The sequence below is a fragment of the Monopterus albus genome, unplaced genomic scaffold, assembly GCF_001952655.1.
Source record: "Monopterus albus unplaced genomic scaffold, M_albus_1.0 scaffold3.1, whole genome shotgun sequence".
NCBI lineage: Eukaryota > Metazoa > Chordata > Actinopteri > Synbranchiformes > Synbranchidae > Monopterus > Monopterus albus.
In genome coordinates, this window is record NW_018127883.1 from 11,177,876 (window position 1) to 11,194,171 (window position 16,296).

Genomic DNA, 16,296 nt, shown 5'->3' on the forward strand with positions numbered 1-16,296 from the left:
GCTCTACATTCCCCCGGAGGAGCTGGAGGAAGTGTCTGGAGAGAGGGAGGTCTGGGCATCTTTGCTTAGACTGCTGCCCCCGCGACCCGGCCCCAGATAAGCGGAAGAAAATGGATGGATGGATGGATGTCTATTAGGGCTTGTTTGGAGTAAAGAGCTGCATGTCTTTGGACTGTGCAGTACTAGAGTATATTCTCATAATGAATTTAGGTTACTGATTTGTCATATACAGTATATACAGTACATTACATAAATTGATTATGAATTCCAGGCATGAACGCATCCACACTAAAAAAGGAAGCCGCATGATGTCGCAGTCTGTCCCAGATGAGGTGGATGACCTCGCCACTCTGGAAGTTCTAGATGAGGTGAGGCGAAGTCAGCAGTCTGAACCAGTCAGGCATGTGATGTGAGAGCTATTTTCACAGCAGACACAATACAGCAAAAACTGTGTAAACAATTTGCAGTCAGTTGGCAGATATAGTGCATTTCTCAATACATTTTATGACAAGGACATGATTTAACTCTCTGTTGAAGAACCTTGGCTTTCTTAGATATTGTGTTATTAAAGAGTCACTCTCAGTCTTGGAAATAGCAGCTGTCAAAATAATCCCACTGCAGGGTCTATTATAGGTTTTCTTTCAATTGTACATGATTTTTCTCATCAGATTCAATGTTCAGATTAATTCCTACCTCAGAAAACCTCCAGTCACAATGTTCAGGTAAACAGCAGCTCAGAAAATGAAAACCTGAACTGAAAACTGGTCAAAGTTTGTCTACTGAGGAAGATGACGTGATGCAATCACAAGCTACTAAATGGACCTTAAAATTACAATTACTACATTGGAAAAAGATCCTTGTTATCCTGTACAAACTAGCTACTGGATTGGCCAAATGATATTTTACCAAGATCATTTATGATGTACAGTAAATTAGCCTTTTTTAGTCATGGGATCATTCCTTTAATTCAGTATTATATTATGATTTGTTTTTATCTCACTGCTAAATAGGACATACAGCATTTCTTTTCTCTGGTCGTATCTTGGACTGTTGAGCAGCCACAGTATAAGATTCACAAGTAACATTTAGAACAATTTGTCAAGTCTTAGTGCTGCATTAACAAAGTGAATGATGCAACCAGTGGATATTTCCAGACATCCTTCAGGATGGATCTGCTGGTATGAGGCAGGCGGTGCAGCCCTGCTGTTGTTGATGTACCTGTCTCTACAGTGTGAAGACAGGAGAGTGACTCACCATGCAGATAATACACTGGCAGACAAAGTACTGCTTGGTTGTAATACTGATTATTTGCAGTTATGCAGTGACTTGGCTAATAATTTGTATAGGACTAGAGTGGCTGGAAACGTGATGTATGTGGCAACTGAATCAAGCTTGTTGCTTTTTTTCAGAACACAGTCACAGAGCAGCTTCAAAGTCGCTATGGAAGAGATCAGATATACACATATGTGGGAGACATCCTCATCGCAGTCAATCCTTTCCATAAAATGGACATATACACTCCTGAGGTCTGTGAATATTGTATGTATGTTTGTGATTCTTTATGCATGTGAGCTTGTGCATTTGTTCAGTACAGCACTGATTGTAATCCAGCATATCTCATTAGCGCCTCTGCAGTTCCTGAGTCTGCTGCCCATTTAACCTGACTTCCACACACATGTTCACACATACTGCCCCTGTTTCTCTGCCACACATCACTGACTGTTTTCCTCACAATCATGTTTTTCTTTGCCTCCAGTTTGTAGCTATTTTTTATTCCTCTCTTCCCAGAAAACAAATGTATTTGGCAGAGTGAAACGTTGTCTTGAAGTGAAGTGCAAAGTAGAAAATCATTAGTAATTCATCAGTAATTACATAAATTTTCCTTTTCTTTTTTTTTTTTTTACACACTTAATGGTCTCTTTTGCATTCATGTGCATGTTTTCAATAAATTATTTTTTTTATAGTATACCAAGATGTACATAGGAGCTAAGCGCACCACTAACCCACCACACATCTTTGCTGTGGCTGATGTCGCCTACCAGTCCATGGTGTCTTACAACGCAGACCAGGTTATTTTGTGCTCACAGCATTACTCTCAAATATCCACTTATTGTTACTGTTGGAATAAGATGAATCCATTTTAGGTTTGGAGTTAACCAGCTGTCTGCACTGATGGAGCCAAATGTCCTTATAGTGTAATTTTGTCATCATTATTAAAGTTTTATAGTGATCTCGTGTGGTTTCCTGTGTGCAGTGTGTTGTGATCAGTGGGGAAAGTGGAGCAGGGAAAACGGAGAGCGCTCACCTGTTGGTGCAGCAGCTCACAGTTCTTGGGAAGGTGAGTCACAATGGTCCCCATCATTCCCTTTGTTTAATCTTGTTTTGGATTCTCTTTACTTTTCACAAAGTCCTCAGGAAGAACATGTAATGGCACTGAAAATTTAGAAAACATTTTAAAATCACGTACCAACCCAGAGCAAATTTAAACAAGATTAAGTGAAATATTGTTGCAAATAAAAGGGTAACCTGTGCAATGTCCTGCCCAGGGACTCGTGCACCTCCAGCCAGTTGTGGCCATTCAGAAATGTACTGTCAAGGCATTTTAAACATCCTGGGGTCTGTTTATTTGAGGCTTCAGCTGCTGTCAGTCATTATTTGCAACTTCAATGAATAGAAAGTTTCATTTGAATTCAGTTTTTTGTATTTGTTATAAGTGGAGGAATAAAATAAACAGCGACGGTCATCTTTGATGGGAATAACATGACTAGAAAGGCACATGACAGAAATTCATGCATCATTTCTTGAAAACTTTCACTATATTGATTTCCCACCAATTTATTTGGAGTAATGTTTGATTCAGGCCAATAATCGGACACTGCAGGAGAAGATTCTGCTGGTCAACAGTCTGGTGGAAGCATTTGGAAATGCCTGCACCGTGATCAATGACAACTCCAGTCGATTTGGCAAGTACCTGGAAATGAAGTTCACCAGCGGGGGCACAGTGGTCGGCGCACAGATATCAGAGTACCTGCTGGAGAAATCCAGAGTCGTACATCAGGCGGTGTAAATATCACTTCTTCTTACGCTGTTGTTTTCTGTCTAATGTAACTATCCTCAAGGTTTTTACTGATGCTGTAGCCTTCATTTCACAGTGACATCCATACATGTTTAAATCATGGCTCTTGATTTCTGAAAGAGCATTGCTAAGAAGGCTATTTGAGCCTGTTTGCCAGGGATCAGTGTGTAATGGGCTCTGTCTCTCTCCCTTTCACCTCTACTCTTCCTTCTAAAAGTTGTGACATTTGCCTTCAGCCTTCACTTCAGTCAGTCCATCTTTTCTTCTTATCATGTGTCTGGGGAGTGGACCGGGTCAAGTGGAGGGGACAGCTTATTTTCTGTTTGATCAAAGATTGTGGTCTTGCAAGGGTCCTTGATGGAACTTCAAAGGCAGACTCAAGTTTTTCATTAGAAAACAGACACCCACATAAGAGATTTGATTTGGCTGCGAGCACTGTGTACGACAACACTTTACTGTAGCTTGTTATTGGGTGATGGCAAACAAGGGGAGCCCATAGTTCGTTCATACTTCATTACCTTTGCTGGGGATGTTATGTTGTTGGATTTGTGTACAGTATATAAAAGACTTAACACTGGAGTTTGGTGAAAGGTTAGGTCAGTTGTTTATAATTGCAACTGTAATTCCAGCCAAGCCAAATGTTGATGTTTTTGTATAAACTCTTAAGTTTATACTTAAGCATTTTACAAGCTATAGGTAGTAATGTGAGCTAGCTAGCATAATTATTTAGCAGTATTATTTGTTGTATTATATTGTATTTTTCTCAGCCATTTACTACAGTCAAGAGTTTTGAGGAATCCTATGCAGCCTTTTTAGAGATACTGTATGTGTGCTGCTTAGCTTTTAGTATTTTTTTGCTTGCTTGCTTGTTTAAGACTGCAGGAGTGAGAATTATCAAATGAGTGACATGCTAACAAGATCACACGTCCTATGCTTTTAAAACCTGAATTTCTGAGCTATGTTCTTCTGTGTTTCTGAAGAGGGGAGAGGAATTTCCACATCTTCTACTACATCTATGCAGGCCTGGCAGACAGGAAGAAACTAGCCCACTACAAGCTCTCTGACAGCAAAACCCCTAAGTATGTTTGGAAGTCATTGGCTCTCCTCTTAAGCACTGTTATTTCCCAGTCACACTGTAAACACCAAGACCCTAATCCTGACCTTTGTTTTTTGCTTTTTGTACTGCAGGTATCTGTTTAACGAGCATATTAAATTGGGGCCTGACATAGTGAGCAACAGCTTCTACAAGGAGCAGTTTGACACAGTGGAGCAGTGTTTCAAAGTCATCGGATTCACCCTGGAGGTACAGACTGCTGCTTTTATTACTGGGCAAAAGCTGAAAGTGACCAGACATGTTATCATATTCCTGAAGTACATCTTTAGTGTATGAAAGTCGGTGTGTAATTAAAAGACAACATGTAAGCAAGGGTCAGTGATGCACTTCAAAAGGAGTGTCCAAACAGTTGCTCAGGTCTACTTTATGGCTTGTGATGAAAGCTGCAGGCACATGTATGCAGTCAGCTGTGTTCATTGTGAAGGCTGATGAGGCCCAGAGAACCGATTGCCTCTGGGATCTGCACGTCAATAGCACTTCTCTTGTAATTACTTGGCAGTCCTAAAGGAACCATCGCCTCTTCTACTGTATGTCTTATCATGCATGAAGCAGTTTTATCTGTTCTGACACATGAACTGCCACGTGAAAAGAGGAGTGTTTGCATGTGCAAACAGGTAAACGGAGGCTTTAATTTACTTAAATTGTTCAAATCTTTGGTGCTGAGCATTAACGTTGTGATGGTTTTAGCCTTTATTTTTGTTATGTAGGTTTGTCCATTTAGCTGTAGAGGCTAACGCTACTCGTGATAGCTAACCAGCTCTAGTGTCTTGTGGCTGGTAATGAAACATATCTTACTGTATATACGAAATTATATTTGGTTGGCCAATTGATGTTACAGTGCTTTAAGTAAAATTTTTAAAAAGTGCTTTACACCAGTAGCATTTATAGACAGTCATTTGAGATTACAAATGACAAATGTGAGACACTAATAATTAATTATAAAGTACTGTATCCCTGATAATGAGCATTTATGAACATGTGGGTGAAAGCTCTTATTCAGCAGCTTCCCATTGCATCAGACTTCATATTCTACCTCACATAGCTGTAAATATTAGCTTCATCTTATGCCAGGAAACAGACCTTGCCAGACACCCAGTGTTTGTACTCAGAAGTCAGTAAGGATAAAAATCCTATACAGCTATATCAGTGAATAAGACCATAAGATGTGCCTGATTGTACAGTGTTTGCTGTCAGTCCTCTACAGAATGTCCCTGTCTTTGATTTCTGCAGGAGCTGGGCAGTGTTTACAGCACTCTTGCAGCCATCCTCAACTCTGGTGACATTGAGTTCTCTCCGGTTGCTTCAGAGCACCAAACAGACAAGAGCCACATTTCCAACATATCAGTCCTAGAGAACGGTAAGATGAGAGAGAGAGAGGGGCATGGCTACACTTCATATATGATGATGTCAAACCAACCATGACTCTTACTTTCCTCTGCTACGTCCCCACTCCTCCCTCTCCTTCTTCTGCTCTGCTCCATTAACTCTAGAGAGAGCTCCAGGTGGAGTGGAGCTAAATATAGGAAACCATTGTTCTGAAATAAAGTGTCAATCAGACAGGCTGTTGCAGAATTACAGAAACTAGACATCCATTGGCAATGATTAGATTTTACCGCACACAGATTTCGTCAGGCACATACTAAATTTGAACATCTGTTCTGACTAGTAATTTACAAAGATGTCTGAATGAGGTTTATTAAATTGACGTAATGGATGAGCAAAGGAGCATCTCTGTAGTTGGTTCACTTATTTTCCTGTGAACCCACATCATCTCATTTCTGAGCCTGGTTCTCATTCAGATGGTTGCACATCCTTCATGTATGACTCTGCTCTCATTCCACTTTAGAAATGCTAACTCTCCTCCGATCCCTTATCTCATGTCCCTTCAGTGGCATCACTGCTGAATATTCGCTCAAATGAACTCCAGGAAGCCCTGACCTCCCACTGTGTTGTGGCCCGAGGAGAGACGATCATCAGGCCCAACACGGTGGAAAAGGCAGTGGAGGTGAGGGACGCCATGGGCAAGGCTCTTTATGGCCGCCTCTTCAGCTGGATTGTCAACCGTATCAACACGCTGCTGCGGCCTGACAGCCACCTAGGGTGAGATCAGGAGTGTGGTGTCGTGTGTTTGGCTGTAACGAATGCAGAATGAGGTCATCTCACAAAGTTTCTGGGTTTTTTTTTATTTTTTATGAAAAAATATGGACAATATTATTATCAGCTCTTGAAAGCTGTGCAGTCTGCCCAAGAATTAAAAAAAGATGGAAAACGAATGTGTTTGTGCTGATACACATCAGTATATACCCCATACAGTATAATGAAGGCAAAGATTCCCTCTCGAGTTTGTAAGACAAATCGGAGGGGTTTGAAGGATAATTAACTGGTTAAGAAAGCAGCTTTTAATTTTGTTCTTGTTAATTATTAAGTTTACCTCCTCAGGTATCTAAATATTTTTCAAATAATCAACCTGAGAGGTTAAAAACTACTATGCAACCTGTGACAGGAGGCCATAAATACATCGTCGTTTTCAGGGACCAGACACCAAAAAAGTTTTATTATGTTGAGGGAATTATAAGTTTAAATGTCGGAGCTCTTTAGTGACTGATTATCCACCCATACATTTGGAGTGTCTGGGATATTGCATAGCTGCTGTGGACAAAGGTTAAATGCAGTAAAAACCACACTTTTAAAAGGAGAATTAAATAAAAGATGTTGTTTTCTTCTTGTCCCCTCCAGAGATGAAGGCAAGGGCCTGAACATTGGCATCTTAGACATCTTTGGTTTTGAGAACTTCAAGAAAAACTCTTTTGAGCAGCTCTGCATCAACATTGCTAATGAGCAGATCCAGTTTTACTTCAACCAGCACATTTTTGCCTGGGAACAGGTAAAGTCCAGTCCAGACCAGCACACACCCTATAACCTATCTCTGAAATCAAATACCAATTTCTGAGGGCTTGAATCTCATCTTGTATGAATTTTTTCATCTTGGTGTTACCTCATTTCCATCTAAATGGTGATAACATGTCATCATTTGTCACTCTGTGCTTTAAGAGAAACGGTGTGGGTGAAATATGCTGCTGTCTTTATTTATGGGAGAATGAGGTTCCCTTTATGCAGTCTCCTGGGTGTGTTATGCCTTTGGGGCGGGGACAGAAAATGGTTTGCAAATGTTAAATGATTTGGTCTCACCCATGAAAAAGAGCTATAAATCAGCCTAAATGAGGGTCAATTAGGAGTTGGAGACATTTACCATTAAACTTAAACTCACTCTTGGGCATTGTTGGCACCAATCCCAGAAATGCATTTTTCCTAGGCTCCCACCATATATGCAGAGCATAAGGAAAATATACTGTGCTATGACATTAATAAGTATCACTAGCTTGTCACGTCTATAGTAGAAAAAGGAATATTTGAAGCAACATAACTGCAGCATTTTGTCACTAATTCATTTTGAACACACCTTTTCATTAAGTGGTTCAGTTTTTTCATTCTGTAATTGTATATGTCATAGATTAAAACTGAAAACACAAACTATGAAATAACATTGTAATTTCAGTGTTAAATTCATCATCCATTTGTGTACAGGATGAGTACCTGAATGAAGAGGTGGATGCTCGGATGATTGAGTATGAGGACAACCGGCCACTCCTGGACTTATTCCTACAGAAGCCCATGGGAATGCTCTCACTTCTGGATGAGGAGAGTCGTTTCCCACAGGGCACCGACCAGACCCTTGTAGGTCAGTCCTTTTAGCCTACTATTGGAGGAAACCTGTATTATTATAGATTTACTGTATACAGCCTTTATCTTCCCAGGAGTCTTTGACTAAATATGCAAACTTGTTCTCCTCCAACACCCTCAGTAACAGCTTCAGGGTTTTCTGCATATTTCTCATGGGAGAATTCACCCCGATTCATTCATATAGAATTCATAGCTCCCCTCTTATATGGCATCCCACAGGGGTCAAGTCTTGGACCCTTTTTATTCTCAATTTATATGCTTCTCTTAGGTCACATCATAGGTATGCACAACATAAATTTCCACGGTTGTGCTGATAACCAGATATATGTCCCACTCAAGAACGGGGATACCTCAGGGGTTTTGGCCTGCCTTGCTGACATATTATGTTGGATGTTCCAAAATTCTTTCTCCTCTAATCCATACTGAAAGTGTTTTCTATGCACGTCTCACACCTTGCTACAAAAGCGATTGTTCATTTGCCATGTGAACCCCAGGTCTGCTTATTCTGTCTCCTCTTTTAAATCCGATCCTAAAGCCTAACTCTGAATCTTATGCATGTTTGTGATTGTAGGCTATTTGTAAGTATGTTTGGGTACGTGCTTTGTGTATGTACACATTTGCTTGTTTTATATATACAGACTTCTGTTTTTATTATTATTTGAAGTCTTTTGTTTTTGTGAAGCAGTTTATAACCATGTTTTGAAAACCACTAGAGAAATACAGTTTTTTTTTATGTTTGTTTGTAGGTTGTTTGTTTTTTTTGTTTGTTTTTTTGTTTGTTTTTTTATTAACCCAGTTTTCTAAGATGGACAGCAAAATAGAAGCAAACTTTTTGTGCTCATTCATTTGGACTCACTCAGTATGAAGAAAATAAAATAGGCTAGAACCAGAAAGTGATTTACCATTTAAAGTAAACACCCAAGTATAATCCCTTATGTCTAGCAAAAAGAGATGGACAATATTATTCATGTTCACAGAACAGAGGTAATGAGTATCAAAACCAACATTCAGAATTGTTTGATTTTTTATGTAAGGTAATTTTCTGTCAGGGCAGGTATAATATCCTTAAGAGCTGTCCTGCTGCCTTGATAGCCTTGAGTGGCTGTGAAGATAATTAACTGAAGTGCAATTTGGTATTTCAGAGAAATTTGAAGATAATCTCAAGTCGAAAAGCTTCTGGAGACCAAAGAGGGTTGACCTTGGCTTTGGTATTCACCACTACGCTGGAAAGGTAATTACTGGCTCCAGGCAGTTCTACTAACTGATCATTGATTGTAAAAATTTGAGTTCCAAAGGTTTTATTTCAGACTGAATCCACTCCATGTGTTGGCTTTCACATGAGTATCTTTCCTCTGTACCAAACCCTAAGGTCATTTACAATGCTGCAGGCTTCTTAGCCAAGAACAGAGACACACTTCCAGCTGACATTGTCCTGCTGCTGAGGTCATCAGAGAATGAGCTTATTTGCAAACTAGTCACCCATCCCCTCACCAAAACAGGTAAAGAGGAGGCATGCTCTTAACAACATAAAGAAACGGGAAGACAAGAAGTGCAATAAGAGAGATGTTTGTTTGCTTTAACCTTTTAACTGAACAGCATATAAGCAGCACTGATTACATACCTAAAGTAAAGCAACAGGCTATTGTTACACTTCATAGACTGGCTTTCACCTCTCCTCTGCCAGATATTTGTTGTAATAAGCTGGTCTTGGCAGAGAGAACATCCTTTGTTGACAGAGCAGTCTGCATTGAGTCACAGTGCCAATAACCACATAATCAGTCTGTCAGAATAGTCCTAAAGTTTTCTGTCAGCGTGAACTTGTTTTCAGTGACCTAAAAATATAAAGCTCCTCTCTTTCAAATAATGATGTTTGGTTTCCGGAGTCAAGAATTTTACACAGACTTCAGCTTAAAATAACCTCAGTTATTTCTAATAACCTAAAAATATGCATACAGCCCTATTTCTCTAGATGATTCCTACATGTGACGAACTCTGCCCTGGTTGAGGGCAGTTTTCCAACTGACTCTCATCTTCACTTTGTTTATTTCACAGGCAACCTTGCCCACACCAAGGGTAAAGGCATAAACACAGAGCACAGCCCACAGACCCCGACACGCACCGTCACCCTCGCCAAGGTACTTACAGGACTGTCTGCATTATCTCCTCCATCAAGAAGTTCCCCTGAAATGTTGTTCAATTTATTTGTTTTTCACTCTCTTCACCATAGTCAGGAGCTGCTCTTGAATTAACATTCAGCCTCTCGTCTCTGCACTTTCTTCTTACCTTCCCACTGTTTTAACTTACTACAATTACAGTTTCTTATTTTTACCTTCTCTTCTTTTTTCTTCACCTCCCCCTGTCTCTGCATTTCTGCCATGAAAGATGGGAGTGCTAACCTTATACATGTACAGCTCTTTTTCATTCAGTGAGGTAATCAACATATTTCCTTGTAGTTTGTGTTTGAGTGTATGGGTCATTAAATCCTGAGTAGATGTCATATAGTCATGTACAGTTAATGCTGAGCAAAATATTTTGCTGTATACCGGAGGTGGGAGTAAGTCACGCATGTGCAAATTACATGTCTTAAATCTTAACCATCACGTCTCAAGCAAGACCCAAGTTACATATGTGCAAATCACACTCACTCCTGCGAGCAATTTAGAGTCGCCAGTCAACCTAAGCTGCATGTCTTTGGTTTGTGGGAGGACGCTGGAGTACCTGGAGAGAACCCACGCAGGCACAGAGAGGACATGTCCATTCAAACTCCATGGAGAAAGGCCCCGGGTCAGCTATCAGTAACTCTTCTCAGTAAAATGCATAATCGATTCAAAGCCGAGGCTAACAGCTTAAACTTAGTTAGCTTTCTAGTGAAGCACTTTTGAGTCATTTGTCTCAAATCTAAGTCATGAACACCAAAGTAAAAGTCAAGTTGAGCCTTTTTCCGATGTTAGTCAAGCAAGTCTCAAGAAAACACTATGACCTCTAAATGTAGGAGGTTATGTTGCGTTGATTCTCGTTCATATCCATCACTGTGGCGGATTTGTCTGTTAACATGGCTGGAACAGTGAGTTAGTTTTTCACAATTATTTTAAAATGCATTAAAACTTTAAAGGTGCATTCAAATTAGTCATTAATCAGCCTGAGTCCCTTTTAGCTGCCAGTGGCCAACTCAGGCCTTCTCTCTACAGCTTAATCATGTGACTTACTTTACTGAACTAGTTTAGATGGCAGAACAAGATTGCAGTGCCTGCTAAATGTAAGACTCAAGGCAATTTGCTCATATAAAAGCAAGTGACAGCAGCTACATTTAAATGAACTGTTTGATGAGATCATGAATCTATTTCCATTCATCTACATGTGTTAGGCAAAAAGCTCATCAAAGGTTTCCCTCTTAAGAAGCCTCAGCAAGCATTTGAAATGCTACAAACAGAATTAGGTTGATGACTAGCTATAAACGGGGTTTCCCAGAGGTGTAACAGTGCTGAGAATTAGCTCTTAACTGCTGGATGCAGTTGAATACTTTTGTATTATATTCATATTGATGTAGCAATGTGTTTTCTCAATTGTATGTCTGATTTTTAACACACAAAAGTTCAGACAAATTGTGTTTATGCGGACTGTACTCATGATTTGGCAGTTGTTTTATTGTTTATCCATTTTATGGGTCTCTTTTGCAGCCTTTTTTGGAATTAAAGCTCACGCCTGAAAAAATGCTTGCTTGATGTGCCTCTTTAACACAGTAGAAATGCAAATGGTGATTTTTCAAAGGAAGATAAAATCCTTTGATGAAAACCTCAGAACGCTGTAGAAATTGTAATGGAAATGTGCCATCCTTTAAGATTTTAAAAAAGTAAAGCATCTTCATTTTACTAACTTTAGTTCAGAAGAGCATGTTTTTGACTAGCTTAATGTTTGTTTGTCCAGCCAGGTGAACAAGGAGACGCATCTTACCATCCAAGAGAAACGACAAATATGAGAACACAGACAGTTTCCTCCTACTTCAGAGTAAGAATATGTTTTCCCAGATTATCATATCTCTGTGCAGGGGCTATTTATTTAGTTGTCCTTGACCAATCCTGCTACCTAATGGGTTTGACTTTGTTTTTTACATTCCTTCTAGTATTCTTTGATGGACCTGCTGTCCAAGATGGTGGCAGGGCAGCCTCACTTTGTGCGCTGCATCAAACCCAACAATGATCGCCAAGCCAGCAAGTTTGACAGAGAGAAGGTCCTGGTTCAGTTGCGGTACACTGGTGTTCTGGAGACTGCTAAGATCAGACGGCAGGGTTACTCTCACCGCATCCTGTTTGCTAACTTCATACAGAGGTCAGTAGGTAGATGATAATCAAATGACCATCAGTGTATGTGTGCTCTCCTTGTATTAGTGTCCAGGTGATTATACTGATTGTTACAGGTACTATATCTTGGCTTTTCATGCCCATGAGGAGCCAGCTGTGAGTCCTGAAACATGTGCTGCAATATTGGAGAAGGCCAGGCTGGAGAACTGGGTGATGGGGAAAACTAAGGTAGGCAGACAGATGTCATTTTAATGTCAGGCCCCATAACTTCTTACTGAAATGGTTTTAAAGTTGGAGTCCAATGATTTTTTTTTATTTCTTTACATAATTATGTGGGACTCATGAGATATATAAAAAAAAAAAAAAAGTCAAAATTGGGATCAGAATATTGTTTGTGGAGACAGCATTTCTTCTTAGTGGCTGGTTGGATCTGTGGCTACGTGTCAACAGACACCGAAAGCTGGGCTGCTCAGCAGAGACACTGGGAGGCAGCTGCTTGGCTAGTGCTCGAGGGCTTGCAGGGGAGTGATGTCTTCGTGGGCAGTGTCTCTTTCTAGGGGCTTCAGCCCTTGCATATACGTATATAAGGCTGTTTTCAGTTGCCTTTTTTTGCCACTTCTTAATTCACACCGATGATATAAGCAGTGGTTGCACTTAAAAAAAAATTACTTTACCCTTGCAACATTAATAAATGTGAAATGAATCCAAAACTGCTCAGCTGACCCTGCTGTACCTGATCCAGATTTTTCAAAGTTGAGGATAAATGTTAAATTGATTTTGATATGGTGATGAATAGAGGTTTTTATGTGTCCTGTCTCTCAGGTTTTCCTCAAGTACTACCATGTTGAACATCTGAATCTGATGGTACAGCAGGCCACACAGCGGCTCATTCTGCTCCAGGCTTACGTTCGAGGCTGGCTGGGAGCTAAGCGGTACCAACGGATATTAAGAGAGCGAGAACAGAGTGCTGTGGTGCTGCAGTCAGGTTGGTTACCTGTACACTCTCAGTGTCCCAGAGTCAGAGCAGTCATTCTAATTCATGCTTTAATCTCCAGCTTACAGAGGTCATAAAGTCCGGAAGCAAGTAGCTGAAGACAAAAACAAAAAGCTTGAGGTCTTCATCGTCCAGTTTCAAGCTGGTACGAACAAACTCCGGTGGAATCGGTTATCTAGCAGACGTTTAGTTTGTATAATATTGCATCATGTCTTGTCTTCTTCTTCAGTTTGCAGGGGATATCTTGTAAGAAAGAAATACAAGGAGGTGGTAGATGAGAAGAACAAAGCTGCAACCAAGATCCAGGCCCACTATAGAGGGCACAAAGAAAGGAAAAGCTTCAAAAGAAAACAGTACGAGAAAGTCAATATACACAGTATAGCTCCAAAATAAAGGTAAATTGTTCTTTTGACAAAGATTTATTTTGTTTCAAGGGAAGCCAACAAGAAGGAGAACGCAGAGCAGACTCTGAAAGAAGAGGAGAAGAGCACAGATAAAGAAAACACTTCAACTTCAGAAAGTGAAGTGAAGAGTGAAGAGGAGGAAACTAAGGCTGCTGTGGTTCTCCAAAGCAACTACAGGGGCTACAAAGAGAGAAAAAAGTTTAAAGAGAGAAAGAAGACAATGGCTGGGCCTGAACTAGAGTCACCACCAAACACGGTGGGTGAAGAGGAAGGTGGACAAGAGCCTACCAGCAATGAAGAAGAAAGAGAAAAGACAGAGCAAACAACAGGTGATAAACAAGGGAAGAATGAAGATGAAGAAAGTACTTGCATAGCAGAGGAGAACGATGACAGTGATCAAACACAGGTGCCAGAAGATGATGAACATAGAGAAGTACCAGATGGAGCAATGACTGAGGACACCCCGGTGGCAGATGCTGGAAATGAGGAGGAGGAGAATGCTGCACAGAAAGAGACTGACCACCTAGAGGAGGAAACCAAGGCAGCTACTGTTATCCAAAGTAATTTCAGAGGTCACAAAGAGAGGAAGAGGTTACAGGAAGAAGGCAAGATCCCAGCTAAGAAACAGAACAGAGAAAGCCCAACTGGTGATGAAGAAGTTCCCACCATGAGCAGTCCTACAGGGGAGGCAGAAGGACAAGAACCAACAGAAGAAATCAGCAGCAAAGAGACAGAACAAGAATCAGAAGAACCAGTTTCTACAAGTGATAGGAAGTCAGAAGATGTAGATGAGACTAAAGCAGCTGTGGTGATACAGAGTAACTTCCGTGGCCACAAGGAGCGCAAGCGACTCGAGGAGGAAGGGAAGCTCCCCAAGAAAATGAAGAAAGAAGAAGATGTCACATCAGAAACTCCAAAAGAAAAAGAAGAACAGGTGACACAGACAGAAGAATCAGCAAAGGATGTACCTGCTGAAAACCCAGAGGGACTGGATGAGGAAAAAGCTGCGACTGTGCTTCAAAGTAACTTTAGAGGCCAGAGGGACAGAAAGAAAGTGAAGGCAGAAAGAGAAGCACAACAGAAAGCAAAGGAAGGGTCTAATGATGCAGAAGAAGAAACTAAAGAGGAAGCAGAGGATGAGGCCCTGGATGTCATGGATGTTGAGTTAGAACGTAAAGAAGAGAATGCTGAAAAACGACTGGAAGAAGAACAAGCTGCAGTGAAGATCCAGAGTAACTTCAGAGGGTACAAGGACAGGAAGAACCTGAAGGCCAACAAGCAACAAACGACACAGGAAGAAGCGGAGCAGCTACAGAACTTCTCCGCAGAGGTAATATCCTTAAATGTATTATTTTTAACCAATCACCTCTCTATCTTGTCAATATTTCCACTCATACCGTATATTGTTTCTATATCTCTCCAACAGATCACAAAGTCTTCTGAGGACTTTGTTGCCCTGCAGCAGAAGTTGAATGAGATCATACAGGCCCATCAATCAAACCCAGACAACAATGGCATGTTTGTGAGAGGAAAAACAATCAACAGCTATATTCCCCAGAATCACTACTCATGTAAGATAAGCAAGATTGGCTCTGTGAAAAGCAGATTATAAAGCAATAAGTATAATGCATAATGTTGTCATGGATTAACCTGAGGTTAATGTGCACTTTTGGTTCTGTTTTCCTGGCAAATAAGGAAAGGAAAGGACGAGGCTAGCCCTGAGTGTGTTGGTGTACCTGTATTCATTCAGTACACTACACTCGCATCACCAAATTATATAATAATTTCACATGGCAAACCAATGTAATTAGTCGACATATAGGGAAATGAGCTGGCTGACTAGTAAATGCAATTCTATCCATGCAGTTCTTTATGTTTACACTAAACATCAGTAACGAAAATAATCACAATGCTGTTTTCCAACTTGCGCCTGATAATTAAATGTATTTTTTTACTCATGATGAAGCAGTAGCATCCTCTTATGTGTACTGTGTACATATGGAGGATAGATAGATATGGTAGGTTAACTTAGCATTGACAGGTCGATCCATTAGTTTTGTGTCACGTCGTGGTAGCAGGCAGTGTTTTCCAGTAAAAATAAAATACCTCCAGTGCTTTGACCCCCTGGCAATGCAACCCTCTCTGCTGCCTGTGCCATGGGCTGGCCCTGGAAAAGGATCATGTCTGTCCTTATTTATTATCTCAGAGTTAAAGATGTGTGTGTCTGCCAGCAATTTCCATTCTTGACATGACAAAAGACAGGGATAGGTTGTTTTTTTGTTGTTGTTTTTTTTACCATCTCCTCACAGAAGAGTGTGATATTATCAGTGGACAGCGTTCTTTTTTCTCTCTCGTGTGATTTGATTAGATCAGGAAACCTGGGAAAATCAAGTGCCAAAACAGGAAATGCTTCTCTACCCTTGTGTCATCAGAAATAAAATTTGATTTGCACAAATGATAAGTGTAATTGCTTTTGGGTTGGCATGCAGGGGGGAGCACAAATTGAAAGTTCAACATCTTTGCAAAATTGAGCTGGCAGCTGAAATGTCACCATCGTCATAGGTCCAGGTGTGCAAGGAAGAATGTAATAATTACATAATGAGATCAATGATTGCCTTTTCTTGGATGGCATTATGATTATTCTGCCATTCACTAGATCTTCCAGTGAG

At 40.4% G+C, this 16,296-nt stretch overlaps 1 protein-coding gene across 6 annotated transcripts in view; it reads left to right on the forward strand.

Moving 5' to 3' along the window:
- Window positions 1-16,296, forward strand: part of myo3a (myosin IIIA) — a 47,499-nt gene that overhangs the window by 24,140 nt on the left and 7,063 nt on the right. For 5 of the 6 annotated variants that reach the window (XM_020601140.1, XM_020601114.1, XM_020601145.1 and 2 more), the window contains 22 exons: window positions 272-368; window positions 1,410-1,526; window positions 1,965-2,069; window positions 2,255-2,338; window positions 2,861-3,063; window positions 4,057-4,155; window positions 4,265-4,379; window positions 5,421-5,547; window positions 6,080-6,290; window positions 6,927-7,074; window positions 7,776-7,929; window positions 9,074-9,162; window positions 9,301-9,430; window positions 9,984-10,066; window positions 11,856-11,936; window positions 12,052-12,257; window positions 12,346-12,457; window positions 13,052-13,214; window positions 13,285-13,368; window positions 13,453-13,576; window positions 13,658-14,957; window positions 15,054-15,198. In XM_020601140.1, coding sequence (XP_020456796.1) covers window positions 272-368; window positions 1,410-1,526; window positions 1,965-2,069; window positions 2,255-2,338; window positions 2,861-3,063; window positions 4,057-4,155; window positions 4,265-4,379; window positions 5,421-5,547; window positions 6,080-6,290; window positions 6,927-7,074; window positions 7,776-7,929; window positions 9,074-9,162; window positions 9,301-9,430; window positions 9,984-10,066; window positions 11,856-11,936; window positions 12,052-12,257; window positions 12,346-12,457; window positions 13,052-13,214; window positions 13,285-13,368; window positions 13,453-13,576; window positions 13,658-14,957; window positions 15,054-15,198 — 3,977 coding nt within the window. The remainder of the gene's footprint in view (window positions 1-271; window positions 369-1,409; window positions 1,527-1,964; window positions 2,070-2,254; window positions 2,339-2,860; window positions 3,064-4,056; window positions 4,156-4,264; window positions 4,380-5,420; window positions 5,548-6,079; window positions 6,291-6,926; window positions 7,075-7,775; window positions 7,930-9,073; window positions 9,163-9,300; window positions 9,431-9,983; window positions 10,067-11,855; window positions 11,937-12,051; window positions 12,258-12,345; window positions 12,458-13,051; window positions 13,215-13,284; window positions 13,369-13,452; window positions 13,577-13,657; window positions 14,958-15,053; window positions 15,199-16,296) is intronic. The other variant, XM_020601155.1, reaches the window with a different exon arrangement.